The sequence below is a fragment of the Saimiri boliviensis genome, chromosome 5 (genome assembly GCF_048565385.1).
Source record: "Saimiri boliviensis isolate mSaiBol1 chromosome 5, mSaiBol1.pri, whole genome shotgun sequence".
Lineage (NCBI taxonomy): Eukaryota > Metazoa > Chordata > Mammalia > Primates > Cebidae > Saimiri > Saimiri boliviensis.
The window spans coordinates 66,734,149-66,746,216 of NC_133453.1; the positions used below are offsets into that span (position 1 = coordinate 66,734,149).

Genomic DNA, 12,068 nt, shown 5'->3' on the forward strand with positions numbered 1-12,068 from the left:
GAATGCAACCAGCAATGAGGAACTCATTACCTCCAAAAATAGCCTCTTTCATTTTTAGACATCTCTGATTATTAGAAACTTATCATTTTGAGTTAAAGTCTTTCTCCCTGTACTTTTTGCCCATTGATCCACGGAGCTCATAATGTATTTGCATAAGACACTCCCACCAGCACCATGACAGTTTACAAACGGCATAGTAATGACCCAACAACAAACATGTTTAATTTCTTTTTAACAGGACAAGTCTTCAAATTCTTGAATATAACTATTATGGATACCTTTGCAACCCCAGATCATTTCTTGTTCAGCCTAAATATTCCCAACGTCTTCAACAATTTTTCATTAAGAGAGTTCTGGATCTCTTCCCAACAGCCTCTAGTATGGTGCCCTAGACTAAACAAATTGTAAAGTGCAGAGAAACTATGATCTCCTTTCTCTCCTTGATCTGGATGACGCTATACTGAGTCTACAGTTTAAAAAAACTCATCCCACTGACATCTGTTGAAGTCATCATGAATTAAACCTCTCAGACTCCTTGGTTGAATTGCTGTGCGGATGCAGCTCTCTGCTCTATGTATGTACAGTTGATTTCCTGGACCAGAGTGGAGGATTTTAAAAACTAAAAACCATCGAGTTAGAGTCTATCTTTCCACAAACTTCAGCCAATGATATTTTTGATGGCAGACAGCTGGTTATTCCTTGGTGCTCGCAGTCTAGCCTGGCAGAAACTAAGGTTAGAGAGATACAAGCGTGATTATCCAACTGCTGCAGTAGGGGTGAAACCAAAAATGACACCCCATGCATCACAGTCCTGCCAGAGCAGCTTGGCCTGCCTGGAGCCGGTCAGGCAACTTTCTATAATGCCAGGCCTGGGGAAGGCCTGATGACTCCAAAGCACAGATTCTCATCTTTTTTTCCATGGTAGCCAACCTGAGGTTTACGACACATTCCCATGAGCAAATAGCTCATTAAGACAGGGATTGATAATTCAGCAGTAAATGTGGGGCAAATGTACTCCTTTAGAAGGCGTGTAGGAGGATGCCTCTGGATCTGTGTAGGTGGACAAATTGAAGCCCCTGTCGCCACACTTAAACTGATGTTTCTTGGGACTAATCCTAAGTACAGGGTTTTGGAGCTGATGTGCAAAAATGAATATGTTCCTACAGTTCGTGGCCTACAGGGCTTAGAGATGGGTCCAACTGAAAGCTGATAAATTCCCCTCAGGAATGTACTTGAGGAGGGAAGGCAGAAAGGAAAAAAGAGGTGGTGAGTGAAGAACTCCATGACTATCCCACGTGTCTGTTTTTCCTTAGAGCTGAAAGCAGAGCGGCACAGAAGCCATTGTCCTTCCTGGGGCCTGAGTTGCAGAGTGGAGGTAGAAGCTCGGCGGGACGTATTTTCCCAGCCTTTGTCACCACCCTGCTGATGTAGCAAAGAAACCAGCCCAAGCCAGCTAGGACTAGGAACTATAATGCACTTGCATAAGACACTCCCCCTGGCACCGTGAGAGTTTACAAATGCCATGGCAATGACCGGAGGAAGTTACCTTAGATGGTTCCAGGAACTCCTGGTCCCTTTTCTAGAAAGTGTGTGAAAAACCTGCCCCTTAGTTAGTGGGTACGATAGAGCCGGCCAGCACTCCATGAGGGCTGCTCTGTGCTCCTCTGCCTGTGAGACAGTGCGGCTCTGTCTATGGAGGAGCTGCTTTACTGTATCCTGTTCCTCTCATGAACTTGCTTTCTTTCATTGTCAGCTCGATCTTAAATTCCTTCCTTAAGAAAGCCAAGAACCCTCCCCAGCTGAGCCCCGATTTGGGAGTCTGCTTATATCAGAGTGACCAGTACAAAGACACCATCCGGAGGAAGGGGTGATCACTGTCTGCACCTCAGCCTGGCACAAGCCAGAGGCTCTGAGGCCAGCATCCCAAACATAAATTTCCCTCAAGCTTTGATGCAGGGAATTTCTCTTGAGTCCAGTGAGGCATCAGAGCTACCTTGTTCTCAGACTCGGCCTTTGTGGGCTGGCTCCTACCACCCTCCTGTGGTGTCTTCCCCTCAGGAGCAGGCCGGCCAAGTTCCACCTTCAACTCCTACCCACACAGGACATAGCCTTCTAGGACTTCGTGGCTGCCTCTAGCTCTGCACTGACTCTCGTGCCCTCGTTCAAGTTCCCCTTTTGCTCTCCCACTGCGGAAGAGAAGACTTAATTCTTCAAGTCAGACGGGCAGGCCCTCCAGGCCACGCCTCCTCACTGCTGCCTCGCTAGGACCTCAGGCTCCCAGACAGCAGCCACAAGAGCCTCCCTCTTGGCCTATTCTGCCTCTGCTAAGATCCCTCATGAAGCGGCTCCTCACTGTCAGGCCTCTTCTAAATGCCTACCTTCGACAGTTTTAATCTTTCCCTCTGTTGCCCCTTAAGATCTTTACCATCCTTGCTCATTATGTTTGCCAGATTGCTTTTTCTTATATTTCTACCTCTACTGATTTGATTCTGTCTCCAGCCCTATGCCTACCAAATATAGGATCTCTGTGAATTACTCCTTGTTTAGCATGGGTCAAACCACATTTATACCATTTGATTATTTCACTCAGACCTCCACATATTTGGGACAAGAATTTTTTTTTTCACAAGATCCAGAAATACACAGTGTCTCACCTAACAAAGATTGTGCCTGTGACAGCAACCAAATGGAAGTGCACAGTGAGGACCGACGATAAAAGGGAACTGAAGGGGAAGCAGCCTTCACTGTCTACTTCATTGAGGAGGAGCCCTGAGTCTGCTCTCCCTATAGAGCTTTAATATCCAAGGGGTGTGTGACAAACAGATACACATGTGACACATGCATGATGCTCATGGTATATGGTACATATGACAACCACGGGACAAGGCAGTTCAGGTGCCTGTCCATGCACATATACAGTATGTATACCTCTGTATACTCAGGGAGGGACACTGGGGGACACACACAGCACCAGAGGGAGGAAGGGGCACAGAATAATGTCCACTTAGGAACAGAAGGCTAAGGAAAAGTCATCTTTTTTTTTTTTGAGATGGAGTCTCACTCCATCTCCTATGCTGAAGTGCAGTGGTGTGATCTTGGCTCATTGCAACCTCTGCCTCCCAGGTTCAAGCAATTCTCCTGTCTCAGCTTCCTGAGTAGCTGGACTACAGGCACCTGCCACCATGCCTGGCTCATTTTTGTATTTTTAATAGAGTCGGGGTTTCACCTTGTTGGTCAAGCTGGTCTCGAACTCCTGACCTCAGGTGATCCACCTGCCTCTGCCTCCCAAAGTGTTGGGATTACAAGCATGAGCCACCGCACCTGGCCAAAAGTCATCTTTTATAATATCTCAGTTATACAAAATGCTTTGGGACATTTTGATTAATCAAATTTTCTAATAAAATAGAAAACAATTTTGGATTCAATTTTATTACATAAAATCCTTTAAAAATGCTTTCATGTACTAAGCCCAACACTGAAACATTAACGTTTTATTCTTTTATCCAACAAGTCCTTCTTGCATTCTTATGATGTGCCAGACATTTTCATGGGTGCTGGGGAAATAATGAGCCAGATATTTTTATGGTGCTGTAGAAATATCAGTGCACACAACAGATACGTGGACCAGGGCACTTATTCTGGAAGGGAATTGAAGGGGCAAGAAGATCATGTCAGGCTGTGAAACCCCTATCAAGACAAGGTTATGTTGGGGAGTGCTGGGTGTGGAGGAACGGTGTTGCAAAGAGGACAGACGTAGCTAGCGCCGCGTGGAGGAGGGAAGGTCAGGGAGGATGTGTGATCTTCTTCCCTTCTCACAAGGGTGGTCAGGGAAGACTATTCGGAGGAGGGGAGCTGTGATCTGAGGTCTGACTGATGAGAAGCCAGACAGCAGAAGACTGGGGCAAGACAAGTTCAGGCCAAGGTAACCACTAGGGCAACAGCCATGATGCTGAAAGAAGAAGAAGGCAGGCCAGTCTCACCAACCTGGACTGGATACAGAAAAGTAGTGAGAGGAGTCTGGACAGGTGCCTAGGGCTAGTCTAGATCTTCTGATATGATGTCACTGCATATAATGTGGTTTTATTTTCCATTGATAAAACTGCATGAAGTTTTCTTTCCTGCATTGTGCATTCTGACATCTCTTTTATTACTAGTGTGACCTAGTTTTTATATCTTTTGTGGATTTTTAATATTTCATGTGTTTATGTTTTACCTTCCCAACTGCATGTAACCTCCTAAGGCCCAGGGCTACATTCTAGATGTTTGTATTTCTTAGTAAAATCTTCTGCCTGGATGCTCCACACATGTTGTGTTGCTATACCCTTTGGAAATCTGCATTTAGCCTGGCCTGTGAAATCTATATAAAGATGTAAACTCTCAAAGAACTCCCGTAGATTTCTTTTGTGTTGGAGAGGTGTGGGAATAGGGTGGATTTGAACACATAGATTTCTACTTAGAGATTCTTTTTTTCCATAGATTGAAGTAATAAGTGAAGTGCTGTCTCCATGAATCTTATAATAATATTGATGATAGAAAATATATTGTTGCTAATTATGTAATGACATGCTTAGTGATACAAAAACAAAAGGATTCAAAACATTTCTCTTCCTTAATGAATTAGCTTCTGTGATGTTTACAGAAGTACAGAAGTTTGCCCCATGCTTCTCATTCCAAATAAAATGACCACCTTAAAAATAACATTTATAAATAAATATACCTAAATATGGGTATGTCTGCATTAGAACCAATCTCCTAATACATTAGCAACTGTGCCTATCAGCATGCTTTATGCAGCCTGGGATAGTGGCAGGCGGCCAGCATATTATCCTCTAATCCACTGCTAGTCTATCTTCTAAATGTTATGAATATTCATGTATGCCATAGAAAGCTAGGAAGGGCTTTATTCAAACATTTTTTTGAATATTCCTTTATGTACCCCACAAATAAAAGAATGTCTGCTTTTTTTTGGCATGAGGATCAGAGTGTGAATTCTCTTTTGTTCATACCCATAAATCCTGCAAACCAAAAGCAACAAATTCTCTAATCCTTATTTCATACCTCAAGGGTAAAGAGGTACAAATAAAAACACTTAGAGCTGGCACGGGGGTTTGCTGTGACTGTACAATGCTACCACCGAGAAGAGGCATCCGTGTTCCTGGCTACCCTGGTGACTTCTGCCCCTGGCAGGGGCTCCCTCTGGGGACCCAGCCCACCAGCCCCACAGAGGCTGCCAGCTCTGCTCAGCACCTGATGATAGATGACTGGGAAGTGGCATTGACATCAACCTGAAAAGGAAGTTGTAGCCTTTCCTAAGACCCACAGTCATAACAGCAGCCACTGATGGTAGTAGTGGTGATATGGCAGTAGGGGTAGGTTAGTTTATGGGGATAAAATTTTGGAAAGCCTGCAACATGCACCTTCTTTAGAAAACATAATGAAATCATTTTGAAATTTCATTTCATTTTCCAGCAACATCTAATTTATGGAAGGACAATTCTTTTTTTTTTTTTTTTTTTGAGATGGAGTCTTGCTCTTGCCATCCAGGCTGGAGTGCAGTGGAGGGATCTCGGCTCACTGCAAACTCTGCCTCCCATGTTCAAGCAATTCTTCTGCCTCAGCCTCCCAAATAGCTGGGATTACAGGTGGCCACCATCACGCCTGGCTAATTTTTGTATTTTTAGTGGAGACAGGGTTTCACTATGTTGGCCAGGCTGGTCTTGAACTCCTGACCTCTGCCTACCTCAGCCTCCCAAAGTGCTGGGATTACAGGCATTAGCCACTGTGCCTGGTTGGAAGGACAATTCTAAAATCAAACTTTCTTATGATAGGATTTCTTACATGAGGTAAAATGTGTCACGGTGCTAGAGCAGAAAACTAAGAGTACTCTTTTGATATTCTTTCTTCCCTTCTCTTTCATGTGAATAAAACCCTTTAACTTTCAGTGGGACATGTGAATACTCAAATAAGGGCTATACGTTTTAGCCTTCCTTTCATGGGACTAGGTTTCTGGGCAATAAAATATGAGGCAAGTGGTGAGTGTAACTTCTTCCCCATCTTTTAAAGGGATGAAGCCTGCCTTCACCTTCTCCTTTCCCTTTATCTGTGGCTGGAATGGAGGTCGCCATCTTGAACCAAGTGGATGGAAAACTGGCAAGAGAGCAGCCTGGAACCTTGGTTGCAACCTGTAGCAGAGCTGCCATACCTGCTTGAACTTTTAAGTGAGATGGAAATAAGCTGCTCTTGTTTATGTCATCATTAATTTAGGTTTCCATTAACACAGCCGAACTGCTTGCTATCTTAGCTATTTATTGCTTTTCGGCAAAAGTGGACTCTGTGAAAGCAAGATGGGAAGGACCTCTTTCCTTAGTGCTAGGCATGGAGGAACCCACTGCTCTGGGTATGAAGTGCAGAAATGGAGAGAGAAGTGGCGGCTACTAGCATCCACTGAATGTGACCTTGACTTTTCCTTGCAGGTTATGGGTGGGATCTAAAAACCCAGATGAAACAACTTTTATCCACCCTGACAGATGGCTGGCTTTGCATACCTTGCTGTCCTTGTTTCATCAGTTTAGTTAACTTTAGCCATCGAAACTTCTTTTTAAAATTTGACTTTAAGTTCTGGGATACATATGCAGAATGTGCAGGTTTGTTACATAGATATACATGTGCCATGGTGGTTTGCTGCATCCATCAACCTGGCATCTAGGTTTTAAGTCCTGTGTGCACTAGGTATTTGTCCTAATACTATCCCTCTCCTTGCTCCCCACCCCAGCAGGCCCTGGTTTGTGATGTTCCCTTCCCTGTGTCCATGTGTTCTCATTGTTCAACTCCCACTTATGAGTGAGAGCATGTGGTGTTTGGTTTTCTGTTCCCGTGTTAGTTTGCTGAGAATGATAGCCATCAAAACTCCTAAAGCTCAGGCAACTCTTTAAGGAAACCCTGATTTCTACATCTCTATGCATATGTACCTTTTATAGTTAGATAATCCCAGCACTTTGGGAGGCCGAGGCGGGTGGATCACGAGGTTAAGAGATCGAGACCATCCTGGTCAACATGGTGAAACCCTGTCTCTACTAAAAAAAAAATACAAAAAATTAGCTGGGCATGGTGGCACGTGCCTGTAATCCCAGCTACTCAGGAGGCTGAAGCAGGAGAATTGCCTGAACCCAGGAGGCGGAGGTTGCGGTGAGCCGAGATTGCGCCATTGCACTCCAGCCTGGGTAATAAGAGCGAAACTCCGTCTCAAAAAAAAAAAAAAAAATGTAAAAAGTAAGACTAAAAACATGTTTTTGATTATGAATATTTTCATATTCTTTCTCTGAACTTAAGTGAACTTTATTGGGATAAGCAATACACATTTAGATTAATTCTCCCTAATAAAGGGGTAGAGTTGCCTTTTACCCACAGGCTCCAAAGTTAGGCTTGGTAGATAAACATTTCAAAGGCATCTGGGGCAGTCAAGCTCCCCAGACCTTATAGCAAAACAACAGCATGGAAGTCACTGAGGAACATTTGTGCATTTCAGCAACAGGCAGCCAAGGAAGAAACACGCGGCATAAAAGCCAGCTGCTGCTGTGAACCACAGCACAAATACTATTCAATTTCACAAAAGAGAACTGACAGAATAGAATAGGTAGCCAATTCGAACCAAATATTTCAAAAACCCCTTTATGTGTAACTACCTTTTTAACATGGCAGCATATATGGAAATTATTTCCTTTATTAGAACAAATGCAAATTTTATTTTAAAAACGCATTGTGGTTAAGGTTATAATACTGCACATACCATTTTTTCAAAGTTTACTAGATTGTCAATGAACGTCTTGTTCCCCTCATGAGTAAATGTCATATCTGTAAAGAAATAAAAGCCACATTCTAATCACTAACGGAAATATGTCATACTAAGAAAGCACAATAGCACCATTAGATTATGCTGGTGGATTTGCATAACACTACAGTTGAAAAAAGCTGATAATAGTTCCTTTTATGCTAGATGTTTAACTTTCTAAATCACTTCACCTGAGATTAGTAAAATTTTTAAACTGATCTTCTGTTTCACTAACAAGGTTTCCAAATCGTGGGTCCCCGCTCCTCCAGTCATCTTTCCCACCCTCTCCAAAAAGTCAGGGCTAAGAGGAGATGACAAAGAAGGTACAAGGATGGAACTGATCATTCTTCCCTAAGGTATCAATCTGATCAGCGTATTATTCATTTTCTTCCCCAAACACGCATCACTTACTTGGCCTGCGCGTCTTATTAGGATTACCTTTAATGAGCAAAGGCATGAAGGGGATGAGAGGAGGCTCCAGCTTAGCTACCGTCAGCCTGTAGGCCCTGTGGTTCCTTGAAGGGTCCTTAGGAGAGACAAAGAGCTGCTGGTAATGACTGGTGACACATACACCACCCTCTGCTACCTCCCAACACACCCGCCTTGTCACCCCACAATCAGGTACAGTTGACCTTTGAACAACACAGGTTTGAACTGTGTGGGTCACTTATGCATGGATTTTCTTCTGCCTCTGCCATCCCTGACACTGCAAGACCAACAACCCCTCCTCCTCCTCCTCAGCCTACGAAGTAAGAGGAGGAAAAGGATGAAGGCCTTTATCATGATCCACTTCCCCTTAATGAACAGTCAATACATTTTCTCTTCCTTATGATTGTCTTAACACTTTTTCTCTAGCTTACTTTAAGAATAGAGTACACAGTACATATAACATACAAAGAATGTGTTAATTGATTTTATGTTATCAGTAAGGCCTCCAGTCAACAGTAGGCTATTAGTGGTTAAATTAGGGGAAAGTCAAGTTATGCTTGGGCCAGGCATGGTGGCTCATGCCTATAATCCCAGCACTTTTGGAGGCCAAGGCAGGAACACTTCTTGAGACTAGGAGTTCATGACCAGCTTGGGCAAAATAGTGAGACCCCAAGTTAGACCCCTATTTAAAAAAAAAATAGCCGGGCGCGGTGGCTCAAGCCTGTAATCCCAGCACTTCGGGAGGCTGAGGCGGGTGGATCACGAGGTCGAGAGATCGAGACCATCCTGGTCAACATGGTGAAACCCCGTCTCTACTAAAAATACAAAAAACTAGCTGGGCGTGGTGGCGCGTGCCTGTAATCCCAGCTACTCAGGAGGCTGAGGCAGGAGAATTGCCTGAGCCCAGGAGGCGGAGGTTGTGGTGAGCCGAGATGGTGCCATTGCACTCCAGCCTGGGTAACAAGAGTGAAACTCCATCTCAAAAAAAAAAAAAAAAAAAAAATTATTTTGGAGGCTACTTCGAGGGCTGAGTATGGGGATTGCTTGAGCCCAAGAGGTCGAGGCTGCAGTGAGCCCTGATCACACCACTGCACTCCAGTCTTGGTGACAGACCCAGACTCAAAAAAATAAATAAGTTATACTCAGTATTTCTACTGCATGGGGGTAGAGGGGGTGTCACTGCCCCTAACCCCTGCATTGTTCAGGGCTCAACTCTATTTCTGAATCAAATATAGCTACAAAAGGAAGGTAGACTTAAACAAATTGATGTGTATTTGTGTGTGTGTTGAGATGGGGTCTCACTCTGTCACCAGGCTGGAGTGCAGTGGCCCAATCACCACTCACTGCAGCCTCCGCCTCCTGGGCTCAAGCGATCTTCCCATCTCAGCTTCCTGAGTAGCTGGGACCACAGGTGTGGGCCACCACATTTGGCTGATTTTTGTATTTTTGTAGAGAGGGGAGTTTGTCACGTTGGCCAGGCTGGTCTTGAGCACTTGACTTCAATTGACTCATCGGTCTTGGCCTCCCAAAGTGCTGGGATTACAGGCGTGAACCACTACACCTGGCCTGATTTGTTTGAAAATAACTTCACTTATGGCATAAAAGGTTTTGGGTTTTTTTCCCTTTCTTGTCTGAAAAGGAGATTTGCCTACAGAGGCCAAGGGGAGAGATTTCCTTTGAAAGCAAAAACCAAACAAACCTCTACTGCAAGATTCCCCTTTTCCCAAAGCCCCACCTTCTCCCTGGGAGTTTGGCTTACTGGCTGTCTGCCCTGTACAGCCGATGCCCGCTCCGATTTGCCTTCTGAAACCAGCCCATCACTCCCAGCAAGCCCACCTCACTCCTTTGCTAACACCTCCCAGCCAATGGGGAAAAATCATTTTGGCAAGCCAAGAAAAATGCAGCTTCCAACCCAGAGCCAACCAGAGCTGGATGGAGAGGACCCTATTACACTGCTTTTCTTAGTTATACAAATTGACCTTATGTGGGATGTAAGTCCTCTTTAAGTTAGTTCCTGAGGGTGCCATTCATTAGTCAGACATGCTTGTTTTAGCAGCACTAAAAGGGATCATAAACTTCTTAAAGTCATACAAGGACAGATAAAATTTCCAAAATGAGAACTTCAATTCAGCTAATCAGAAATTGGATTAATGTAGACAGTGAACAGAATAAAGAAGCCACTGTCACTTACCATTAAACTTTCAAACTCCGCATAGAACTTCTTGAACTTGCTTGGCAGTTTCTGGTAATGAAATGAAAATGCCACACGCATATGTCAGATTCAATATCTAGAAATGTATCATGGGTTACCATTTCTAGGGGAAATCTATTTCTATTGGCTCTTAATCAAACATCTCTGAGAAAGGCCAGACTGTAATCTGTCCTGTCATTTGAGGATAATCTTCCAGAACACAGAGAACTTGCCTTTTAAATGTCTTTAACCTAACTGAACCAAAAGTAACTATGAATGCTTTGGTCTTACTGCTTTTATAATGTTTTCTGAACTGGATGATTTATAAAGACGACTGCATTCCTCAGACTATAAGAGGTCTGAATATACCTCCCCACACACTTTTTTAAACTCTGAGTCCCAAAGTCAGGAATTTAGAGAATATTAGCAATAAAAAAACTTATGAAACTATCTCTTTCAACACTCCTCCTCCCTTACAAGGTAAACTACATGAGAATAAGGATTTGTATTAGTTTTGTTTACCGATATTTTTCTCAGTGCCTAAAAAAGTACTGGGCACAGAGTACTCTCTAAATATTCATTTGAATAGATTAAGCCTGTGTTTTTCAGATGGAAAAACTTAAGTCTCACAGTTTCAATGACTGGCCCAGAGTCACACAGCTGCTTCTCGTTAGAGCCTGTAATTCCCGCCCCCTGCCTTCTTTTCGGCTGTCTCTCATCTCTCACATGGGCCATGCTTTTCTACATGAGCATTTATTTCTCTCACATGCCTTCCCATAATACAAAACTGGGTAGTTCTATCAATTTCCTGATTTCTCATGTTTATATTTTGGCAAATGATTCAACAACACTTATTGTACCCACATGTCTACACCAACAGCTCAATACTGAATCCTTTCAGTTTATTGGTTCCGACTTTGCTTAGTTCCTGAGTTTTCAGTAAAGCTGAACCTTTCACTTTTCTCTTCCGAAAGGGCCAAGCCAAGATAGAGCTATGTGACATGTTTCCTCTCCCAGGACCAGGAACACATCAGCCACCTCCTGGGCCTCAGAGACTCCCAGGTCAGCTGGGAGTAGGCGTTGAACAGCGAAGCCTACCTTCAACAGCTGATTCACCAACTGGGCCTCTGCAGTCCACAGAAAGGCTCCTCTTGCTTTTTTCCTATCTCAATCAGCTTGTTATATTCCCATTTAAACATCTGTAAAACTCTGATTTTGTTTCTAAAACCTAGTATCTTGTATATCCTCCAAACTCATTTTCCTGGCAGTTCAAGTTAGGGTTCAGGAAAACCTGATGTCCTTACTTAGAGGGGACTATTCAAAGGGCTGGAAGCTGGAATGGGCATCAAGGGATGCCAGGATCTCACCCTACACAGAGACTCCAGATCATCCTGTTATGCAACAAAGTGGACTCAGTGAACACAGTCCATTTAAAACTTAAGAGTGGGTTATGTTTTGCTGGGCCTCTGTCATCTGTTCTTTCTTTACTTAGCTTTCTTTAGGTCAAACACAGTAGGGCACAGGGTAATCAAAATGTTTCTTGCATTCTCAATACTATTATTTATCCACCCCCTATGCTTCCAGAGCAGCGTTTTCAATAGAGCCATCGTGCCAATGGAG

General features: G+C 43.7%; 1 protein-coding gene across 6 annotated transcripts in view; it reads right to left on the bottom strand.

Annotated features, from left to right (window-relative positions):
• RAPGEF4 (Rap guanine nucleotide exchange factor 4) overlaps window positions 1-12,068 on the bottom strand; it is a 329,303-nt gene that overhangs the window by 6,917 nt on the left and 310,318 nt on the right. For all 6 annotated transcript variants that reach the window (XM_039469846.2, XM_010352028.3, XM_074399463.1 and 3 more), the window contains 3 exons: window positions 10,449-10,499; window positions 8,267-8,354; window positions 7,787-7,851 (listed from right to left, as the gene is read on the bottom strand). In XM_039469846.2, coding sequence (XP_039325780.1) covers window positions 7,787-7,851; window positions 8,267-8,354; window positions 10,449-10,499 — 204 coding nt within the window. The remainder of the gene's footprint in view (window positions 1-7,786; window positions 7,852-8,266; window positions 8,355-10,448; window positions 10,500-12,068) is intronic.